Below are 24,746 nucleotides of genomic sequence, written 5' to 3' on the forward strand. Positions count from 1 at the left end.
ACCAAACCACCGAAACCACCCCAAAACCTCAGAAAATTATCCCCATCTTGTTTCAATCGTGTGGCATCCCAGCCAATGGATAAGGCAAGGAGGTCAGAATGACACCACCTTTGTATACAGCTTTTTTATATACAGCACTGGCCATTGGCACCACCTGGTGCCCTTCACAACCTCCCCCGAGTCAACGATACTCTAAGAGAAGCTATTTGAAAGGGCTGTACTACAACATGCATTACAGTTGTGATGATCATCAAAAAGCAGCTTCTGTCCTCATCTGTTAATTCCTCCCATCCTGTTGCCAAGCCCTCCTTTTCCTTGGTTCTAGTTACATTTTCAGCTTGTCTCCACTTCCAGATCGTAACTGCATCCCACTATCAATTTCAGATGTCTGATCAATTTCAATTTCAGCTTCTGAAATTGATCTGAAACCACAGAGAGCAATCTCATAGAGGTGCACACTATAGGTTCAGAAGCTGCCACAGCAGGCAGCCCTTCTTAAAAGCACATTACTGCACACAAATTCTTATAAACTTCTTACATGGGTATTTTCTCTTTCAGCTAAGGATAGGATAGAAATGCAAGAATAATCATGCATCACTAGTTTATAAAAATCATGTGCGTGCACGCACCAAACACATAACAAATCACACCTACAGCCATGAGAACATGACAACACACAGAGACTCCAGCCACTGTTGTAATACAAAATAAAAGGATGAATAACCTCATGTCAGTGGTGTTTCTCATCAGGCAGCAGGTGTATCAGGTTTATTTTGAACAAATCGGAAGTAGGCAAGCTCTGGAACCTGAGTTAACACCACTGGCTACACAACTTACCTCAGTTCAAGCAAGACCCTAATAAAGGCCATCAGAAATGTGAGGAAATTCACTAATGATCTACATGATGGGGCAGACTGCACCCTCAGCAAGTTTGCTGATGACACAACACTGGGAGGAGCGGCTGATACACCAGAGGGTCGTGCTGCTGTTAAGCAGCTGGACAGGTTGGAAAAATGGGCTGAAAGGAACCTCATGAAATTCAACAATGGGAAATGAAAAGTCCTGCACCTGAGAAGGAACAATCCCACGCAAGCTTGTATGCTGGGGTCCATGCACCAATATATGCTGGGAGCTGGAAAGCAGCTTTGCAGAAAAGGACCTGGGGGTCCTGGTAGACAACAGGTTGACCATGAGCCAGCAAAGTACCATTGTGACAAAGACAGCAAATGGTATCCTGGGCTGCACTAGGCGAAGTATTGCCAGTAGGTTGAGGGAGTTGATCCTTCCTCTCTACTCAGCACTAGCAAGGCCACCCATGGAGTACTGTGTCCAATTCTGGGCTCCATATTACAAGAGAGACATGGACATACTGGAATGAGTCCAGCAAAGGGCCATGAAGATAATTTAGATGCTGGAGCATTTCTCCTATAAGGAAAGGCTGAGAGAGCTGGGACTGTTCAGCCAGGAGAAGAAAAGGCTCAGGGGCAATCTCATCAATGTATATAAATATCTGAAGGGAGGACGCAAAGAAGATGGAGCCGGGCTCTTTTCAGCGGTGCCCAGCGACAGGACAAGAGGCAATGGGTACAAACTGAAACACAGGAGGTTCCCTCTGAACATCAGGAAACACTTTTTCACTGGGAGGGTGACTGAGCACTGGCACACGTTACCCACGGAGTTTGTGGAGTGTCCATCCTTGGAGATATGCAGAAGCTGTTTGGACATGATCTTGGGCAACTGGCACTAGGTGACCCTGCTTGATCAGGGACGGTGGACCAGATGACCTCCAACCTCAACCAGTCTGTGATTCTATGAAAAACTATGTATCAGTCAGCCGTTTATCCCCAGGAACTGCAGGATTTAGACATCTGAAAGCACACCCTCAACCTTTGCGGTTTTGCTATAAGCTTTACTATCTGTGAAGTAATTCTAATTCTTTTTCTTTCTCTCCATATCACTCTTGGTCTGATTATGACTTTTTTCTTATTAACATTCCTGATAATATGGAAAAGCACATTCTGTTCTCCTCATAGCTTGAGAAGGCAGTCATTTGAGATTTATGGAGAAAAGGAAGGTGCAGTGTTTATTGTTCTCTTGTGTTTATTTAGTAATTGTTAGTGTTGGATTTCGTAAGTATCATATTTCAAATACTATGAAGGGTTCAAAAGCTTTGATTACTTTTCAAAGAATTATTTTGATTTTTAGAAAACAAGCTCATATTTCCTCAATTTCACCAATGGCTTGGCTCAATACATGGTTTTCATTTAATTTTTTTTTACTAATACATAGCACTCAGTTTTGAGTGAACAGTTCAATACAGAATACACATAAGACTTATGTATGACTTTTTAAATTTGTCAGTATTGTTTTATAGTTTATGCTAACAGTTAATAAATATTGTTATAGGTTAGTAACACTAAAATACATAGCTGTATTGCTTTTAGGATACTACCGGTTTAGTTCTCATTACTCTAGAACTGTTTTCTTTTTGTATTTGTCAAGATGGCAAATCTTTCCAAACTACAGGCACATTACAAACCTAAACACAGCTAGAATTCTTCCAGATTAAAATCCAAGTTTAGGTCAGTCCATGAGGCAAAATAAGGCAATGAGTTGATAAAACTTTTCAGAAGAAGTTTCATCTAAAATCATGGGAACTTTTTAGGTGAAAGGTCAACTCTTTGAACAACTCAGAAGAGTTTAATTAATACTTTATCAGAAACTTCTCAGCTCTGAATCACCTGCAACTTTCACCTTAAGACACAAAAGCAAACTATTTTCACATCTTAGGAAATATAAATTTGATGTCAATGATAGAAGTTTTCTTAGCTGCTCTATTTAAACATAATACAAACCTGTTCTAGGATTTCTATTTTGCTGTCTTTGGCTTGCAAAATCTCTAAAACCCTTCTGTCCTTGACTTCAGCTTTCTGCTTTTCTCTAGAAACAAACAAAAAAAATAGATACTTTGTTAGTCATAATTTGCAGTTAATCATTTGAATTTTTCATGTCCTGATAATGAATGTCATTTTAAGGCACAGAAAATTAAATTATCTGAAGCTGACAGGCCTTGCAGAATTAATCAGGGAACATATGGCAAGTGACAGCAAATTACATCTGTAAACAGCTAAGACAACTTTGCTCAAAAAGAAACAGCAGCAAGAGGTCTTAAAATACATTTTTTAGGCAGCTGAAATTATCTGTCTCATTTTTTCCCAAATACAAAAAGTGTACTTGTCCATAGACGGAGCAAAATGCTTTTTTCCCTTCTTGGCAATGTAGAGCCAATAAGCTGCTTGGGTTTGTGAAGTCCCTCTCTCAACTACATGGCATTTCTATGTCCAAAACAACACTTTTGAACACCATGGATAACTATTTTACTATCTTTCACATGGATAGAACCTATAACTTTTACCAGGAAAAAAAAAGACAACTCAGAAGCTTCGGTAATAGGGATTAGCAGAGCCTCTCTATGTAGTTAGTAAGTACAGGGCTATAATCATCTCTGCAACACTTCACAGAAAAACAGTTGATGAATCATTAACACTTTGTTTAACTAACCAACTCATCTCATTGCTATCCTATTTCTTGACTGAGTTTTAAATGTTGATGCCCTTACTGGTTTCTGTTTTAGGCAGAAAGAAAACAGATGTTGTGACAGTAAGGATATACAGAGATTCCTTAGCACAAGACAGAGTTCCTATCATATATCTGTGACAAAAGGTGTGAAAAACATATATTACCTAAAAATGGCCAAATACTTCAGGCATCCCCAGCACCACAGGTGACAGAAAAGCACAAACTCATTCAGATTATCCCTGCTCTCACAATATAGTTAAACTTTGATTATGGCAGGATATAAGCCACCTGTATAAGCCAGAGAATCCTGCTTGCACAACTTTTGCTCTACCAAAATGGGAATGTTTCAGAGGTGAAAGAGAGTGGAAGAGTGGCACCCATGAGCCTGTATATCTGATCAAAAGTGGATGAGAACATCCAGCTGTGCCAAAAGGCTTCACAGAATCATAGAATGCTTTGGGATGGAAGGGACCTTTAAAGGTCATCTAGTGCATCCCCCCTGCAATTGGCAGGGACATCTACAACTAGATCAGGTTGAGCAGAGCCCCATCCAGCCTGGCCTTGAATGTTTCCAAGGATGGGGCATCTACCACCTCTCTGCGCAACCCGTTCCAGTGTTTCACTACCCTCATTGTAAAAAATTTCTTCCTTATATCTAGTCTGAACCTACACTCCTTTAGTTTACAACCATTACCCCTTCTCCTATCACTATTGGCCCTGCTAAAAAGTCTGTCCACATCTTTCTTACAAGCCCCCTTGAAGTATTGAAAGGCCGCAATAAGGTCTCCCCACAGCCTTCTCTTCTCCAGGCTGGACAACCCCAGCTCTTGCAGCCTTTCCTCATAGCAGAGGTGTTCCAGCCCTCTGACCATTTTTGTGGGCCTCCTCTGGACCCGCTCCAACACGTCCATGTCCTTCCTGTGCTGAGGACCCCAGAGCTGGACGCAGTGCTCCAGGTGGGCTCTCACCAGAGCAGAGTAGAGGGGCAGAATCACCTCCCTCGACCTGCTGGCCTCGCTTCTTTTGATGCAGCCCAGGATATGGGTGGCTGTCTGGGTTGCGAGAGCATGTTGCTGGCTCATGTCCAGCTTTTTGTCTGTCAGTACCTCCAAGTCCTTCTCGGCAGGGCTGCTCTCAATCCCTTCATCCCCCAGCCTGTATTGATACTGGGGACTGCCCCGACCCAGGTGCAGGAACTTGCACTTGTCCTTGTTGAACCTCAGGAGGTTCACACAGGCCCATTTCTCCAGCTTGTCCAATGCTTCATCTACTGAAGATTTTGTAACAGAGACCAATAAGGATAGTAGATATATGGGCAATTATTTTTCTGTACTATTATGTATTACTGCATCTTCTACTGTTATCAGTGATTTTGAAGGCTAAACTACACAGTCCCCACAGGCCATCCAATACCATGTTTTTTTAAATAGAGTTCTATGACTGCTAAAGTATCTAGTCTAATCTTGAGTAAATAAAGAATGAAACAAAAATAATAAGTAATTTAAAGCAAGGTTCTTGGAAACAGAGGTCACAAGGCATCATAACTGTAAGTAGCACTCTCCTACTGCAAATACAGCAGCACTGATGTGTTGTAGCACTAGAAGAAAACTAAGAAAAACTTAGCTGAAAAGATATGTACTTAAATTACATTTAGCTAGAAGAAACAAAAATATATGGGATCTTAAGCAGTTGTATGGCATTAAAAAAGATCTACTTCCAGAAAGAAAATAATTCAGGAGCTGTAATGAGCAGAGAAAAATGAAACCATGAATATTCAACAAGTATTCCGAAAGACATTTCATGTCTGAAAGGTACTTAACATTTTAACTGAGACAGAAACTTAACAGAAAAGTGCACATCAGATACTGACCTCAAAGCATCTGATCACCTGCAATCAGAAGCATCAAGGAATTGCCATGATAGGTTGCTAGGAAGACATGAGCAGTGAAATACATAGGACAGCTAGTTTCTCATAGTTTCTCTTTGAACATCTACTAAAACTGAACTAAGTAGACTGCAATTACAGAGATCCATGCAAATATGGAGTTATGTGATGTATTCCACAAGTTACAGTGGGATGTCCTTTGAAAAAAAAACTAAGGACAAAAAAGGGAGCACAAGAGAGAAAACAACAAACAGGTTTCATAATAATGACAGTTAATGAAACTGACCCACCCTGCTTATAATGCATAACTAGTTTACAGAAATCACATTCTCAGTCAGGTTTTAAGAAATGGTAAAAGACTTTCTAATAAGCTTAAAAAAAACTCTATTACAACATATTGGACATCTTTAAAAATTAGGAGGTAGTAAGGTAAAATGTCTGCGAATAGATTATTTGTATAATACTTATCACAGAAGTTTGTGCATGTTTTTGAAACCGGTATACTGTTCATGATAGGTACTGTACATTATTTCACAACTTAAATGAGCCAAAAACTGCTCCACTATAAAAATATCAATGCTTCTTGATACTTAATTACTTTGCTGTGGGGTCTTTAACAGCTATCAACAATTACCCTCTTTCGAAGATAATAGTTGCAGTACACAAACCCCAAATATTTCAGGAAGAAGCTCTCTCCCATAATCACGTTACACCATAATCTATTGGAGGAAGTGATGGACTATATTAATCTACGTCTAAACTGTAAGTGTTATAGCACTTCAGGTTTCCTCAGGTCTTAATTACAGCTAAATAACTTAACAATTTAAGATTAGACACACGCATAACTGCTTGATCCAAAATTTTAAGAGCTTCAGAAGACAAAAATCAAAGCAGGTTGTTACTACAAAGTACTTAGGATAGTAATGTGTAGACACAGAAAGAATCATACAATACAATACACACACACATAAGCCCCACAAATCACTGAATAGCATTGCCTCCAGCCCTCAAAAGTACCCTGACCATAACCGCTTAACCTTAATCCTATCCATTCTTTATTCCCACAGTGATGTATTTCCATCTCAATTTTAATGCAGCTGGTTTTATTTCATATTCCTACTTAAATTAAACCATTGCTCTAACCACTCATTGTATATCTACCATCCACAATATGCCACCATCTTCCCAGCTCCTTTAACCAGTATCTACTCTCACAAAGTCAGCCTTTTTTAAAACGAGGCCCAATTAAACACAAATACTGGATAATTAGCCTCTTAACTCAGCTATGCAATCATCACTTGAAAATTTATTAAACTTGTTTTCTAATGGATTAATTGATCTGAAAATCTGATGGGTCAGGTAGATTTCCCAAAGCAAGGCTCAAAAGAATTCTACAGTTGTGTGGTTTTGGTTTTTTTATTTTTATTTTAAAAAGAGAATGGGAAGAAAGTGAATAAACCAGCCAAGAACCAAGCAAAAGAACAAACTGCTCCGGAGAACTGAAAAACAGTATGCACAGCTAATTCTGGTATATTAGTAGTAGTCAAGAATTTATGGAGCCCTGTGACTTTAGGACAAGCCTGCACAAAAGAGGTCTGAAGAGTAAAGCCTGGGATTGGAGAGAAAAAACAGACCTTTGTTAAAGCAAAAAATGTTCATGTAACACAGGCACATGCTAGCCAATGGTTCAAAGTGCATTTCCAGTTAAATGTAGTATTTTCCCTGATTTATCCGATTCTTGGTCAAACAGTCCTTCAAACAAAGTTGTCGAGGAACAAAGTTTATAAATACAGATCTATTGTCATTGTAATGAGTGGGAAAAGTCTAAAGTAAATTCAAGGTTTTTTGGCCTTCTGAGGTTTTCTTTCAGCCTCTTAAGACAGCACAGGCTGTAGTAATGCCCCCCCCCAATAGTTTTAGCAGTTACCACCCATAGCTAAAGAAAAAACCCTAATTATCATAATTTAAGCACACAATAGATATTGTCAGAATCCTGCAGCATATACTGAAACCTCATATGGAACTTTATCAGCAGCTTCTCCTGGTGGCATAGGACAACTTCCAATGCTCGTTACAAGACAGTTCCCCACAGACACTCAAGGTAGTAAGACTGACTGGAACTTACATATCATATTTGGATCTGCTGTTGCACCTTGAAATGAGACTTGATAAGAATTGCAGCAATCCCATCTTCTTTTTTAGAAGGGTAACAAATATTAAGAAAAATCTTCAATCGACTTTATTAATTGAGCTGTTATGTATTCACAATATATTAAAAAAAGTCCACCGGAATATGGGGGAAAAGAAATTCAGGCACTGTCAAGAAGCTGATGATGATCAATGACTGAGACAAACTCCTGTTTAGCTAATTAGAACCACTGATGAGCAATAATGATGTGAGCTAAGAATATTTGCAGACTTCTTTAGGATGAAAAATGGAGTGAAGAGAAGCTGTCAATTTGTACAAGTTTTAAGCTCCAATCGGTTTTCCCATGAGTACTACCTATTTTAAATGTTTAACACAGATGATATTTAGCTACAAAGATTATCGAGATTCAGCTTTCCATGAAAATGAAGAAACTGAGAAAATATTTTTAAGCTTAACATGTTTTCTGTGTTACAATTTTTTTTTCCTGTGTTATGCTGTACTTTACACAACAAGACAGGGTAATATTTTTGAGGTTTGGCACATTTTTAATGGCTTGTCAAAAATGAAACATTAGACTATGAGGAAACATTTAACTATGAATGAGGTACAAAAACAGAATATGCACTAGAAAAACCTTAAGATTTTAAAAAATCAGAAGTTCATTGAAGTTTACAAAACAATATGCTTCCTAAAACCTTCAGCAAAAGCAGTCTGGAAAAAGAGGCATCTTGTATCCTACCACAGGTCTTAATCAGTCAAGCAATTAACCATTTGTCAAGAAAAAGTAATTTAGGCTTGTATATAATCATGTCATTTTTACATGAAATAAGTGAAAATAATTTTAACTAATAAATTGAATTTGCTGTTTACAGGTTTCATGGAACATGTCCTTTCAGTTTTACAAAACAGCAGGATTAAAAAAAACAAACAAAAAAACCCAAAACAAATGCATCTACAAATTTGGCCTTAAATATCTAAGAAAGTTAAGGTTACACTGCAGACTTCGGGCTGTGGGATAAAAGAACAAAGGCTATATTTTAACAGTATACTTATATAACTAAAAATAAACTGCTTCTAGAAATATTGTTCCTTTTAAAAGATATTTCTTTGAATCTAAAGGGCTGCAGAACTAGAAAGGCTACAAAGTATCAGCTTGTATGATGCTGTGTTTAATTTGATTATCATCTCTTCTGGTCTTCCAACTTTCAACTATTTTACAGATAGACTTACACAAGTGCATATATTCAATGTTGGTATTAAATAGATAAGGAATCGCCCATGTGCAAAGTGAAGTTGTAAAGCACACACTGTCAATGTTACTGCAAATATGGCACCAATATTGTAATTTGCTGTGTACAGCCACATGCCTGTGGTTGCACAGTCACTGGTTACCAGAAACAGAGCCTATGCCTTAATCTTCGAACTAGAAATCTTGCTGTGTTTCCATGTACCTATTAAGAAGAGATAAAAAAATAGAGGTAAATAGTTTTCATTTAATAGTTTATTTTCACCTCAGATTCTAGAAGATCCTTACACTTCACGATGAATTATAATTGATGCACGGTATTATTTTTTTTCCTTTTAATACTTACAAATAGTAGTTTTAAAAGATTTAAACAGCATGTAGCAAAAAAGAATTTAAATTGATACCACACATTTTGCACTTTTCTAAGCAGTTATTTTCTATAGCAAAATTGTACACACCTATTTTGTTTCTTTACAAAAATAATTTGAGATCTAATTAAAGAAAAACTGTAAAATGAAATTATTTCCTTAGTAAATTATTTATAGAACCAGTTCTACGTTCCATGATATGTATCAAAATGAAAAAGAATCATTACAGAAATGTAATTTTTCTTGCATCTCTAACTTGATTGATTTAATTCATTTGATGATTTATTAAGGCCTCTTATTTTAAGCAATGTACATAAAACACTAAACATATTTTTACACTAGAGTAGTAAAGAAAATAGTGACATTTTTCCCAAATAATTTTGCAAACATTTTTCTTCTAAAATACACAAGTCTCTTACAGTGTTCAAAATATCAGCACTTCAGAACAGACTGCTTTAACATCTGCACATCACCAGGGTTTCCCCCAAGGATTTTTAAATGATGCCTGCCTGTGCTGAATAAAGTGCTAACTTGCACCTTGCATTTCAAACTGTGTCCTGAGCAGCCATCCAGTTGGTACAACACCAGCTGAATTCCCAGAGGCCACTGTTCAATCAGGCTTGACTGCAATTATCATGTCAATATTTTGTGCTCCGATATGCAGATATGCACACATGCAAGCTGCATAATACCTTCTTCTCCATGGAATGTTGACTTATGTTCAATGTTCTGAGAATTTTTAATGAAACAGGATATTAAACTTTCATCAACTGTAGAAAATCACAATTATTTGACCTTAGACAGAAAGGTTGCACTCTTATGTTCTATTATTCTGTCCACTTTATTGAATGATAATAACTAGGGAGTCCACTTTATTTTAAACTCAGAGTGACAAAACGGTAATGTCCTTTAAAAATGTGTTAGATGTTATTTACTTCCTCATTCTCCTGTCATTCTGTTTCCTGTTAATTTGCACAAGAGTAAAATGGTAAGTGGTTTAAGAAAGCTTCTGCAAGCTATTTATCATCCCCTCAAAAGATGCAAGATACAGTTTTTTAAATTATTTTTCAATGAACACCAGCAATCCATATTGCTCATTCATACAGCACATTCATTTATCCTTTTACATAAAAAATACTTGTCATTTTTAGTACATCTGCACATCATCAGTCAGTGAGGAATCTATGTCAACCTGTTTAATGCTTCTTCCACAATTTGCTATTCACAGGATGCAGCAAACCACAGCATTAAATTCCTGTGATTACCTTTCCAAAAATTCTTTGATTATTTCTGATTGCTTGCTCTTCAGCCATGTTTTCGTCCATTTGTTCACCTTTAGACAGATGTAACTCCCCAAGAAGAGCAACAACAAAACTCTCTCAATCATTGGCACTAACATTCAGGTTGCTACTGTTCTCAAGAGTGGCCTGAAATGATAAATCCATTCTTGCTCTTTGTTAACACTTACAAGACACAGCACACTTGGAATTTAGGTGTGGAAAAACATTTACGTAAGGCAAGCTTGCCAAATGTAACTATCTGCAAGGGTATCATCTAGCGTAATACAATCACCATTTACGTCTACCAAGTCTTGCGTCACTGCCACAGTTTGATCATTAATGGATCCTGCTACATCTCCCTTCCAGAAGAAAGGAGTCAGCTAGAAGCCCTAGAGGAAAATTAAGAGTCAGTTGACCTGTCAAGATTTCACTTATTGTAGAAGTCTTAAAGGAGAGCTCTCAAAGTTTACAAAAGTATTTCAAAACCTTTGATACTCTCATCTGAACCCCAACTCTATTTGAGGTTACACATGCATTTACCTGTAAAAGGTACTTTCTAGCGCTTTTCTTTTTTCAACTCATCAAAAAAAAAAAAAAGAATGTTTCAAAAGGCAGTGAACTAGAAATAGCATACTCTTTATATAATACTGAGATCAATAGTATTTAAAGTAGCTGGAAAGTATACTAACATGAGTAGTACCTTTACAATGGCTTGTCTGAAAATACCTGGAGGCTTTTACATATCCCAAAGGCATTTCTCATTTGCACAGTAAAGATAATTTTTTGTTTATATCTGAATATTAAAATGGGAATATAGTTACAGTTATCCAGCAAGAACTGCAAAGACTGCTGAAAAGTAAAATATCATTGGTGTATTACAGGAATCAACAGCACAGCCATAAAAAGGTACCAGCTATATTTTTACAATTTTAGGGCAGGCAAACTTCTATTTTGGGACCATGAAAGCACTTCAAAATAGCAGACAAATAATGGAAACCTACTATTAATTCCCCCCTATGACCCCCAAATTATGCCTTTTACATTTTCCTGGTTTATTTGAGAAAAAGATACTGTAAGGAATTGTCTAATGCTACAAATATAAATTAATGCTACAAATATAAATTACCTGACTCTATGGCTAGTACTGCCCACACAATTTCTCCTAATATATATTTTCTTTTTTCTTCATCACACATCTGTGGTGTACAAGGTTGAAAGTGAACATTTTGTTCTTTCACACTTGCATCTTTTTATTCCTGCCACTGTAATCTCCTGAAGAAAGTCTGGCTGTTGCTTTCGTCAATTTAAAGACTGAAATCCACTGGACAATATTGTTTCGTTCATTATATGTATGATCTAGGATACATATGACTATGCTTTCTTCGATTCTGTCTGCTTCCATTAGGTAGCTGGCTTCTGATCTCAGGTAGTCTATAAGGAAGACTTGGTGGGCATGAAAAGTTTCTCAGTTATGGAATTTTCGGTGGAAAGAGTACACTGAAAAATGAAGCTATGCAAACATTGGTGGTATCCATGTCGCACAGTCCCAAGAAGAAACAACAAAAGGTTTAAAACCATTTTGTTCTGTTTCTATCTACCTCAAAATCTCCTAGTAAGCCAGGGTAAGATGGAAAACATTGTGAACTTGGATAGGACTGGGTCAATGTTGTTCTTAACATAGATGAAACAGGAAAAAAGTCTCTAAGAAGACTCAAGCTGCTTTTTATCAGATTTCAGTGTGAATTATCTATTTCCAGCTCTTGATACAACTGTGTAGAATATAGAAAAATAGGCTGTGAGCAGCACAGGTCTGCCGAGTGACATGCTTCAGGAATCATTTTGCTTATAACTGTTACTTGGTAATCCCATCTCTTTACCCTTAAATCCACATATTTTTCCTGGATTAACAAAGCCAGAAAATCACTTGTTCTGTGATTTTCTGGACAGCAGCAGTGCTAGGTAGCAGATTCCCTGGAAATCTAATCAACGTATTGGAACTGGAATAAACTGACACAGTAGCGATATTGTCCTGGTTTTGGCTGGGAATAGGGTTAACCTCTTCCTAGTAGCTGGTATAGTGCTGTGTTTTGGATTTAGTATGAGAATAATGTTGATAACACACCGATGTTTTGGTTGTTGCTGAGCAGTGCTTAGACTAGTCAAGGACTTTTCAGCTTCCCATGCTCTGCCAGGTGCACAAGAAGCTGGGAGGGAGCACAGCCAGGACAGCTGACCCAGACTGGCCACAGGGCTATTCCATACCATATGACGTCATGCTCAGTGTATAAGCTGGGGAGTTGGCTGGGGGGCAGCGATCGTTGCTTGGGGATGGGCTGGGCATTGGTCAGCAGGTGGGGAGCAATTGCATTGTGCATCACTTGTTTTGTATATTCTTTTATCATTATTATTTTTTTTCTTCCTCTGCTGTCCTATTAAACTGCCTTTATCCCAACCTGTGGGTTTTACTTTTTTTTTTCCAATTCTCTCCCCCATCCCACCAGGGTAGGGAGGGTAAGCGAGCAGCTGTTATGGTGCTCAGTTGCCAAGTGGTGTTAAGCCACAACAGATATAAAAAAAAAATCTTTACAGCTATAAGGCAGGGAATAAGACAAAAATGTTTCTGAAAGGATTGCAGTGTGAAGAGGTACAGTCATGAAACAAAAGCTACTTAGGAAAAGATTATGGAAAGTTATAGCTGGAAAAGTTAGGAAAGAATCTATGGGGCTGTAATTTAGTAGTGCAGAAGATTCACAGGTAAAGCTGGGCTAGAAATTATTTCCAAAGCAGCAATTAGACTGTTCTCAGGCAAAAGAGATGAAGCTACATCAATTAAAGAGAAAAATATACACGATTGCTCCATCTGTCCAATCAAAGCAACCCCAAAGTTCAAAGTCGTGATTAATAAAACTCCTATATACTGCATAGTTTTTATCCAAACCTATTCCAGGATTCTCTGGGGTAATGATAACACCTAAAAAGATGCTGTGGAAGTAATTTCTTCTTTCTTAATTCCATAAGTCTGAGAAGCATGGGAAAGGTATGATATAGACATATAGCCCTAAGTTCACAAGACGTGTTCTAAAGCATTAGTGTTATTCTGAGAGGACATGAAAAACTAGACAAGAACCTTAATAGAAGTATGTCGTCACACTTTCACAAGTACGAATCATCAGCCTCTACACAAAGTGCAAAGCACATACACAGAATATATCTTTACCTTCATATATAATAGATTATTATTATACACCAGATTCCTGGAGCAAGTCTTCTATTAGGCTAAACACTAAATTAAAAGGGTTTCAGAAATATTTCCTACCATTGTAAAAAAATTCAGCTCATTATCATGCTTGTGGGCATCAAGGTGGCATCTAAGAGCCCCATGTTCATTTTATTAGTCAGGATACTGCACACACAATTACCAGTTTCTGTTCTCAATAAAGTATAAAATCATTTAAAGCAAGGGATAACTACTAAGCATAAAAATATTCCTAGACATGAAGAAGGATAAACAAGGAAGACAGACTATCTTATATAGGCATACGATTCAAGAACTCCAAATAATTCATTCTATTCAACATTGTTTAAATGCATGCTTTCTAACATATCCGTGCTTCAATTTGTCCTAATATCCTGATTATTTTTCATATGCAACATGGATCAAAAATGTTAATCTAAGCCTGAACATCTGTTTCTACCTTGTTAAGCTAAAATTTTCCATATTCTTCAGCTATCTATAAAAGGTGGTTAAGGCAAACCAATTTTTTAATGTTTTCAATATACTTGTGCTTATAATACATGTAATATATGTTTACATACATTAAATATTATATTTATATATTTTAAGCAGTTCTTGCACTTTTTTAAATGTTTGAAGAAGGAAGATCGATACTATCACGACTGTCCTTATGAAAATATGACCAAATTTTATCATGAAATGAGTCAGTAAGAATCTGCTTTTCACAAAAATGAGGGACACTATAAATCTGTTCCTAAGTCTTCCTCATATATTAAAATTATTTCTCAAATCAAAACATCCAAGCAATGTGAAAGCAGTACACTGTCCTAACAGCCAAGCTACTTCTCTCTGCAGGTAAGTGTTCCAGTACAGAGCCAGAAGTTATTTGACACCATCTTTGGTGACCACATGTGAATTATCAGGTAACAGCTGTCTTAAAACAAGCTGCATGTGCTTACACCATCAATTTCTTCCCCTGGATATAAATGCTTTAGAATATTAGCTCCGGTTACATGACCACACAGTATTTTTGGACAAAATTTTCATTGCTTTATGTAAGGCAGAAGATGGGACAACACTATAGTGAATGCACTCCCAGCTAAAGAACTGAATATTATATTTTCAGAAGTGGAAAAACATTTACTGATCAAGTCCACAAAAGAAAGATGTGAACAAATAAAACATGCCTTTCATGATCAATGCACTGAACAGGAACCCAAAGGAGATAGTACCCCTCCTGGTTCCGTGACAAGCTTCCAAAGTAATGCTGGCAAGCCATTTAAAGATGTTAAAATCCATTTTTTTCTTTTTAAAAAGAAGTTCACTTTTTCATTTTAAAAAAGGGAACTCATGGCACCCTCAGAGACAGAACACTGTGTCTGACAGAACACTTCGTCCAAAGACAAATCTTTTGACCATAAGAGAATCAAGTGTTTGAATTCTGACAGTCACGTTACCAGCTCATTCACAGTCTCCCTATCTTTGGCCTACAAAAATCCTGAATTTGTAAATATTAGCATTCTAAAACAATCAATCACATACAATGATGATTAACTAATATTTATAGCAATCAGATGATAATATGTAAGTACCATGAGTAAATGGTCATCATTAATATCCCCGGAGAAGTAATAATTAAACTGCACAGTCATCTCTTCTATGTCTTAGCCTTTCACTTCTTTAAGAATGCAGATAAACATGATTTACATATGTAACCACTTATGACACCTGAAAATGTCATTTACTTCCTCTTGCTTTTTCAATAGAAAAACAGAATATGCAGTACATTTATAACTTAAAAATTAAATTCAACTGTAGCACAGCAACCTCAGTGAAAACAGATTTTGAAGCATACTTCAATTTATACCAAAAAAGGAAACTTGCAACATATGCCAGGCAATCTTGATAAAATCTAACAATGGAATTTTTGTAATACATTTTTAAAATCCTACATAGTTCTCAATTAAAAAGATAAAGAATGGTATCAGCGGGGGGGGGGGTGGGGGGGGGGGGGGTGGTGGTGTTGGTTTTAGTATCACGTTAAATCTTTAAACTTACCTTTCCACAACTAAGCTGACAGCTTGAGTAAGATCTGGACTTGACACTTGGAGACGTTTCCACAGAGACCATACAAATTCTTTATCAGCCTTAGAAACAACAAAAAAAAAGACAAAAATACTTTAAATGTATGCTATGTCTTTTATAGAGAAAAAGTTATACTGTACATCTTCAAAAGACAGTTACAAAAACCCCTCTATTTTAGTTAGAATTCCCTACAAGGTACTGTCCTCTGAATAAAAAAAACACAGCAAACAGTTCTCTTGAATAAAAAAAGTTTTAACCATACAGAATTTTGAAGAAAGACAATCAACAATAAAAGAGTAGACAACATGACATACATAAGGCAGCAGAAATTGACATTATTCAAACAAGGCTGCCTTTTGCTATATCAATTACCAGAACTTCTAGCAGCAGGACACAATTTCTATTAATAAACATTGAGCCTGGAATACATGCTTCAACATTAAGTTTTACCATATGCAGCTCTTAGATTTTATTTCAAGATAGACAGTAAATCACTCTATCTCATGATGAGAGTATCTCATCTCTGCATGACTCTATCTTAATCCTGATTATCAAATGAAACAGAAGACCTGAGTTCTTATCTTCACCTCCACTGTTTGGTTTCTTCATAGCTTTCCCACTTAATTTCTTCATTCCCTGATATCTCATTTTTTATGAATAAGAACAGATTGCACCTTTGGTCACAGCACTGTGCACCCATGACTTGAAACAGCTAAAAGCAATGGTGATCCAGGACACAAAACAGCTCAACAGAACTACAAGTTTAACAGGCCTCACAAGAGCCAATAAAGACCACATACTGTATGATTAGAGTAAATCTCAGGAGTGGAAATTGCTTTTTCTATTTTTGGTCTTTTCTTTTCATTTGCCCCAGATCAGTTTTGCCTTCTAGGAAGCAGACTTGAACTTTACAATCAATATCAGTTCCAGCGCATGATAATCTTTCCATCTTAATGTATCTCTTTCTTCAGAACAAGACAACAACTATCTTCAATATGAAATCAAAAGATCTCTCTAAATCTAGCGGACTTTTATCAAGATTTATCAGTGTACAGAGTCCAAATTATTTTATCAAGATTAATACCACAACAACCAAGTACATTGAATTATGGATTTAACAAACTTTAACAATCATTATAGAAGAATAGGAGAGACGGCTGTACCTATTTTCTCCACGACTTATGAGGAAAGCCTCAAAGATTTCTTTTAAAAGTTCTGATGTGTCTTTCCATCAAATTTAGAAATGCACGTATTTTGAATTTTAAAATTGCATAGAGAAGTGAAGCAATGCTGAAGTTAGGAGAAAATATAAGAAAAATGCTGAAAAAGTGGAAAGTGAAGTGTTTTATGATTGCTGGTTTAAAAAATATCTTCCTCTTTCAACTATTGCAATTTCTAGTTTACATTTATTTAAATTTTTAAATGCCATCAACTTCTTCAATAAACAAAGAAAACTTTATGGAGATTTGATACCTTATCAAGGTAGGTTAGGGGGTTGGACTAGATGACTTTTAGAGGTCCCTTCCAACCCAAACTACTCTATGATTCTATGATTCTATTGCTGTAAATCAGAAAAATTCACCCACCTACTGTAAGAATGCACACCACTAACAAATCCGACTAGCTTTCTGATTGTGTTGTAAAGTAAATAAAACAAAGGCTCAGCCCACAAAGATCTTATACTTCAAGACTATTATCAGCTTATGCAAACTGGACTACAGCAGAAAGAGTTCTTCTTTCATAAAACCAGAGAAATTTCATCTAACTGCCTTTGTAGGATGTATGCAACTTTTAAAGTGTTGACAGGGAGACTGAATTCATTTCTGGCATTTCCAAACAAAATCAAACAATTAACAAAATACTTTGTGTAGAAAGAAACGGGGCACAAACTGTTCTTTAAAAACCCTTGAAAGGAACATCATCTTTCTGTAACCAAATTGGCCTAACAGTGTAAGGACACTTTTCAAAACTGAAAGTAACCCCGCTGTGTGCAAGCACAGTAACTAACTGGATTATGGTGCACTATGGTGCATGACCACATTCACTTTTTGAAAAAAGATAACACCAAAAGCTAAGCCATACATCATATAAATAAGAACTCAAATGACTTCACATCAGCGTCCAAGTCTTTACTCAGCAAAAGTGCTAAAAATAAGTTCACTTTCAGCTAGGAATTAAGTTAAAAGACAAGCAGTAAACATCACATTAACTAGGTTACTCAGTTCAGGTGAAAAAGACGGCTATCCACCCTGTTTTGTTTTAAAAAAAAAAAGTACAACCTGTTATTGTGCGCTATCACTTTATGCCACTTAATATCCTGGATTTCTATGTATCTAGTCTGAAAGACTATAAAAAGTGTGCACTTTTTTCATGTGTCCTCAAAACAGCCACCATCTCCTGAAAATGCCTTACCATGCCACCTGAAAAGTCACAATGTGTGGACATGGTGAACCATGCATGACCTATTGCTTCTTCTCAGGCAGAAACAGAATGAAAAATAAAAAAGTTTTTCAGATTTGAAAAAACTGCTGCAGGCTTCCAAAAAGCAGTAGCATCTATACAGAACACGGATTCTGAGTATTTTTAACATCTAAAAATATCTTGTATTTATGTTGGGAGCCCAGCAAAGAAAAAACACAAAGCCAAACAAAAACTCACTAAATAATAGCAATGGAAATGTGATTTCTTTTGAATTATTTAGAAGGACAGTAAGTCAGCACTTCTTACACTTTAAATGACACCACTTTGAGTATAAGGAAATCTTTGAACCATAATGGAGGAATATGGAGAGCAGAACTGAAGTGATAATAGTGCTTGAATATTTTTTATACTTTACTACTCAATTCACTGTGTATTTTTACACTAACCTACTTAAAATTACTAACAAATCAGTCTACAGGCCATGAAGTCATTACAGCACGGAGAAGTCCAAATATAACAAAGTGCCAACAGTATTTCACCTCCAAATGCTCAAAAATCTTGAGTCAAACAAACAATCAAAGTTTCTGATGCTGGTTTATGAGCTCACAAGCTTTGTTCAGTCCAGTTTTCCTTGCCTGTTTAAAGATTTGGATTTGCTTAGCATCAGGCTTTCTTAGCTTTTCCCTTTACTGTCCTGTATACAAGACCACAGAAGTAGTTTTTTGGTTATCTGCTTATTTATTTATTAGAAGAGCTGAGACATTTGGGCTTCTGCATGACTCCAGGAAGCACTATCAAATATCACAAGACTCACTACAAACAGTGGCAGCTGACTGTTGTCCTGCCCTGCAGGTTCCTACACACTCCAGGTCCCAGCTGAGGAACAGCATAAAGCATCACAAGAAGGCAGAATAGTGCACAACTTTCAGACACATACTTCTAAGCACAGCATTCCTCCATTACAGAAAAAACAACAAAAAGGGAAAACTACAATAACATATACTGAATTGTTCCTAATGAACAAATATGTACAAAATATACATAGGTACAAGAGGGAAATGTTCACATCCCTCCCATGATTTTTGCCGAGTATCCAGCATGTATTGAGTCTCTGTCAACCTAGTTTCTACCTAAACTTTGCCAAGCCTCACAGAAATTGACCTTTTGATACGTTTCAATGAACATCGCCTTCCTAATAAGAATACAGATACTCAAGCACCAAATGACCTCTTTTAATTGAATAAGCAGTTCAGATTAATCTCAAGGCACCTATAATTATTTCACAAACAGACCACTTTCAAAGTTGTCCAAGGAAGAGTAAAATCAACTCCAAGTTGTACTCACGTCAGTGAAATTGCCACTTGTTACATAACTAATTTCTGCAACCTTTCTGTCTGTGCTGAAAGAACAGTAGATGAAGCAGGAATGAAAAAGCCATCCTAACTTAAAAAGTAAAAAGCTTGCAGCAAGCAATATTGAATGTGAACAGTGTGCACTAAAACTTCAAAGAAACAGCTGAACAGAACAGGCTAAGTAGTGTCCATTTTAAAAAAAAACAAAAACAAAAACAAACCACAAACAAACAGAAAACTTCCTAAGTCATCTGGAAATAAGTGAAAAATCACTGGAATTCCCAGAACTGTAAAACAATGCCATTTCCATAAATGTCATTCATTTTTTATGATGGCAAGAACTAGTATTTGAAGTTACTGCTGAAGTTACTACTGGAACCTGAATGAGCACACATAGAACTATAAAGGAATGCAGTAACTATATCAACAGAAATTCTAATCTAAATCAACAAATGCCTTTCACTGCATATTTGTATTTCCGTAAATGCACACAAAACAAAGCAGCATCCTGCCTAAGTGGCCTGTCTGCCAAAAGAATATGGACACAAATTATTTAACAGCATCTTCAAATACATGTCACCAGTTAAAAAAAAAAAAAAATCATCATCTGCAGTTAAAAATCTGTGAACTTTATTACATAAAAATTTTACACAGAAATGTACAAAATTTCTCATTACGACAATAAAACATTAGTAAAACATTAGTTAACGAATGGTAAGTTACCATAAAATGTGACTTATTTCTCTTTAACATGCCAAACATTTTAATAGCTAAAACTGTTCCATTTAAATCTATAAGTAATTAAGCATTTTGTACAACAGAATGAGTATTAGCCAGAAATTATTACAGTTTTAAGATTAAAAGAAGTTTAAACAGCCTTTTTAAGCTCTTGGCACAATTAATGTACTTGGTAAGGCTGCTCCCTGAATGGTCTTGGGAGCCAAACAATTTCTTCCAAAAAAGGGCTGCTTAGACTATCTGAAGTTGGCACAGAAAAACACTACAGCTGTCAAGGCCTGGGATGTATCAATCTTCAGCGTACCCAAGGAACATTCAGCCTAGTCAAGGGTACGTTAACAGCTCAAGAGGTCAGCAAGAGCGTACCTTGAACAGCTGAGAACTTACATACACAAGGCAGTATACAGATGTCATTTGAAAGTTAGTGAAAATTACTCATTAAAACTAAGACTATTCACAACACATCTAATGTCAGATAAAGATGCTCATCCTGGGATCAAGTCTGCACGCCAGAACTAAAGAATTATGCAAGAAAAAACAGAGCACACTGCGTATCCCCTGAAAAGCGGGATTTTCCTTCACCCTACTATGAAAGTAATTGTAGTTCATCATCATACTGAAAGACATACAGAAATGAAGAGTACCTTAGGCCTGTGTTCTTTGCAAAGCAAACCTGACTTCTCTTACTTATTTTCAACAGCAGCAAGCTCAGAAGCAGGGACAAACATAAGATGAGCCACTGACAAAGGTTATATGGAATGACTAGCTACAGCAAAAGTATTTGCTTGCAAGTGAAGTCGTGAATTTATTAAACATTAGTGTAAGCCACAAAACACAGAATTCCTCTGGCTTATAAGCAGGGAAAGACAAATGTTCTTATTTAAATTAAAACAATGTACTTTCCTTTTGGAAGTGAAATCCAAGCATAAATACTGCTTTGGACATTTGATATCAAAAGTATGTAAAACTGTATCAATATTGCATACAGTTATTTGTTTAAAAGCGACCTAAACATAGAAAGTTTTGAGCATTTTCACACTGCTTTATCAGCAGAGAATTAGCTGGCACTCTTTATAAAGTAATGACACTGAATTGCTATAGGAAAAGCTTTTAAATTAGCAGTAAGAGGAGTGCCAAAAACATAAGCAGTATCTCTCTTTTTTTTTGCTCACAGGAACTATACATTCATGACAGTTTGGGTATTAAATTTACAGGTAGGTTTAATTTTTGTTTACGTGTCTATCATGCACTGTGTTGAGAACAAGGATAAACTGAAAAACCTCCTCCTTTAGTGTAAATTCATACATCAAGCGTCTCAGTTACCTACAGTTTGAAATCAGTACTCTTTGATGTTTCACTGTATTTATTTCAAAGCGTGTTAACTATTAGTAGCGTTCATATCATACCTTACATTTTTATAGCATTACAAATTATTATTTACTAATTAGGAAGATACCATCTTCTGAAATCTGGAAGAGAATACCCCCAGAACAGAAAAAAACAAAACTCCAAACAACCAACCTCTTCCCACCTCCCCCACCCCAATAATTGCTAGGAAAGAATAGGACACAAACTCTCATTTTAGTTTTTTAATCAGCAGATACCCCCAAAAGGGAAAATGAAACAGCTGAGAGGACAGAGGGAGCTACTGGTTTACTGTTAATTTTTAGTAAGAACTCCATAATACTCAGGTGCTGACAATTTTCTATACGATGAAGTGAATATTTCAATACAAAGTGAAATATGCATGACTATCAGGCTGGAAGAATTTGTACGGAAATGCAAAATACTATGTGGAATCAAGGAAAAGAAAGAAAAAAAAAGAAAACCATGAAATAACATGGCTGGTATAAGCATTGAAACATCTGCAAGAAAATTGTTAATATGGATTGTTTGGGACTCCCCTAACATCTAGTACACTTCTGACTAAAGAGCTCAAGCCTTTAATCAAGCTGACGTATACACTTTACATGCAAGTGACAGACTTTCTTCTTGATGTCTCACAAGACTTTCAAACTTACACTGTTGTATGCTGCCAGCGCAGACTCTCTTGATCTTGCTGTGCCAGTGTTTCTTTGTGATTTCCAGTCACGTATTATATTTCTAAATAAGAGGTATTCTCTCTACAACTCACCCAGTCCTGCTGAGTGGTCACGGTACAGAATACTCTTACACTTTACAGAACCTACCTTTGAGGTGCTATGCTTTTCAACAACCTGAAAAGTCACTAGAAGATAAGACTGATCAGTACCTCACAAGAAAACTCAGTGCCTTATATGCACCAGGTTCTAAAGATAACATGTTTCAAGTTCACAAAAGTCACTCACATACAGAATGCACTGTTACATCTAATTGACAGATAGATTTGTAAGAAGGCTGTATGTGACCCGACCAGATTGATAGCTTCAAAATAGATGCCATCAGCAAAGTAGTGTATCTTGCCCCCTTCTTCCCCAATTCCTTAACGTTGCAGCACAAGGGGTATGCAACCAACATGTAATTTTATGATACCTGAAAAATAGTTTAATCTATCTTCCAGCCATAATTTTCTATTTAAAGAATTTCCTGTTGTCTTGTCTCTTTTGGTAGTTTTGGCAACAATGATACCTTTCAATCAAAAACGGAAAAAAGATAGTATACTGCTTTACTTACACATATATGTAGAACATAAAAAATTTTGTGTAGATAAATACACACACACATATTCCCCCCCCCCAAGAGATTGCAACTTCACTCAGAACTCTGTTGAAAGCAAACAGGCACCATAAAAATAATACAATGTTATCACGTTACAATGTTGATGTAGTAATAGTGGTCTAACCAAAAATACTACACGACTTATACTAAAAGATGCTGTCATTACACATAGTTTCATAAACGGACTCTGCGTAGTCCATCAGTGTGACAGAGAGCAATGCACTTAACTGAATAATTTTATTACACGTTCTTAATTGACATAAATAACTGACTCATTATGGCATCGATGGACAAGAAATACAAGACATTTCGTGGCCTGTCATGACATAGTCAATGAATTAACATCACAAAAGTCCTATCAGTACCCTCACAGGAGGACAGAACAGAAATAAGCATGCATTAAATAGTAGAGAGAAGCTATCAGATAGACATGGACCTATGACACACAATGCCACCCTCACTGAATAGCTAAAAGTAAATTACTTCCTTTGCTCTTTGGTGAACGCACAGTTAGGACACTCTGCATGCCTTCATTCACTGGTACAGCCATTACACTAACAATTGCTTTTTTCTGAGTCCTCAACATTGAAAACTTAACACTTGGGTGATGTAAGAATTGTTTTCAAAGAGGAAAGGATAGGAGAAAGCAAAGGGTTCAGTTCCAGAGGTACAGGTTTGCTTTAATCCCTTTATAGATCAAGGACAGGATAACTCATTTGTGAGTTTTCATTTCGAGCTATAAATATCTAAACTACTTCAATTAAAACTAACTATAGTCATTGAAGTACTTTGGATGGAAGATGCACAAAATGGAATAGGACATGAGTTTTCTAAGTCACATAACTGCTTTCTGGCAGTACTACAATTCTGAGAGTTATTTTAAGACTTCAATCACTTGTTTGAGAGCACAGAATAACTAAAACTTCCAGCGTAGGCCTCAGTTAGTTTTTATTTAAATATAATGCTCTGGATTAATACAATCATAATGTATTTCTGATTTTCAGTGCATTAGAGAATATAGGAATGCACAAGTAGTTTTATTTTACAGACAATATAACCATACACATACATCTGGGTACATTCACTCTGAATTACCATGACTAATCAAGTAGAATTTGGGTCCACCGCATCAACTCTGTAGTACTTTTCTTGTAGTACTTTTCAAATCCTGTGAAATTGCATGCAAATATAAGAATATTTGCATATCTTCTAAGTCATGGGCTAAACTGTCTCTGAAATAGTTGAAACAGTGCACAGTTACCAACCTCAAAGAACAACAAGATTATCTGAAGTCATTCTCTAAGAACAGCATACCTCCTCCCGAATCAAAATATAGTTTGACAGAAAAACCAGACCTGCTACAGTCATTCTGCTCTGAGCTGAATCTGTAACTAGGTGGTGAATGTAGACATCTCAGCATGTTCTAGAGGCATCCTCAGCACAGTTGGAAAGATTATAAGCAAGAGTCTACTTCTCTGCATGTAAAACGCAACTTCGTTTATTGAGAAACAGCAATGTTTTGTTGTTCCCGTATAAGGTACCTTTTCACTCATGCCTATCTGATGGCAGTCAGGCCAAGACCCCAGTGACTGGAGAACAGGAATATTCCCAAGAGGACCCTGGGAACTACTGACTACCCAGTGCCATTGCAGTGCCCAGTAAAATCATGGAACTGATCCTCCTGGAAGCTACATCAAGGCATATGGATGAC

At 36.6% G+C, this 24,746-nt stretch overlaps 1 protein-coding gene across 1 annotated transcript in view; it reads right to left on the reverse strand.

Annotated features, from left to right (window-relative positions):
• Positions 1-24,746, reverse strand: part of CNTLN (centlein) — a 196,653-nt gene that overhangs the window by 161,654 nt on the left and 10,253 nt on the right. The window contains exons 3-4 of the mRNA XM_087741617.1: positions 15,801-15,889; positions 2,856-2,940 (exon numbers count right to left, since the gene is read on the reverse strand). Coding sequence (XP_087597743.1) covers positions 2,856-2,940; positions 15,801-15,889 — 174 coding nt within the window. The remainder of the gene's footprint in view (positions 1-2,855; positions 2,941-15,800; positions 15,890-24,746) is intronic.

The sequence above is a fragment of the Nipponia nippon genome, unplaced genomic scaffold (assembly GCF_047370975.1).
Source record: "Nipponia nippon isolate SJK-2023a ecotype South Korea unplaced genomic scaffold, ASM4737097v1 scaffold_8, whole genome shotgun sequence".
NCBI classification, from domain to species: Eukaryota; Metazoa; Chordata; class Aves; order Pelecaniformes; family Threskiornithidae; genus Nipponia; species Nipponia nippon.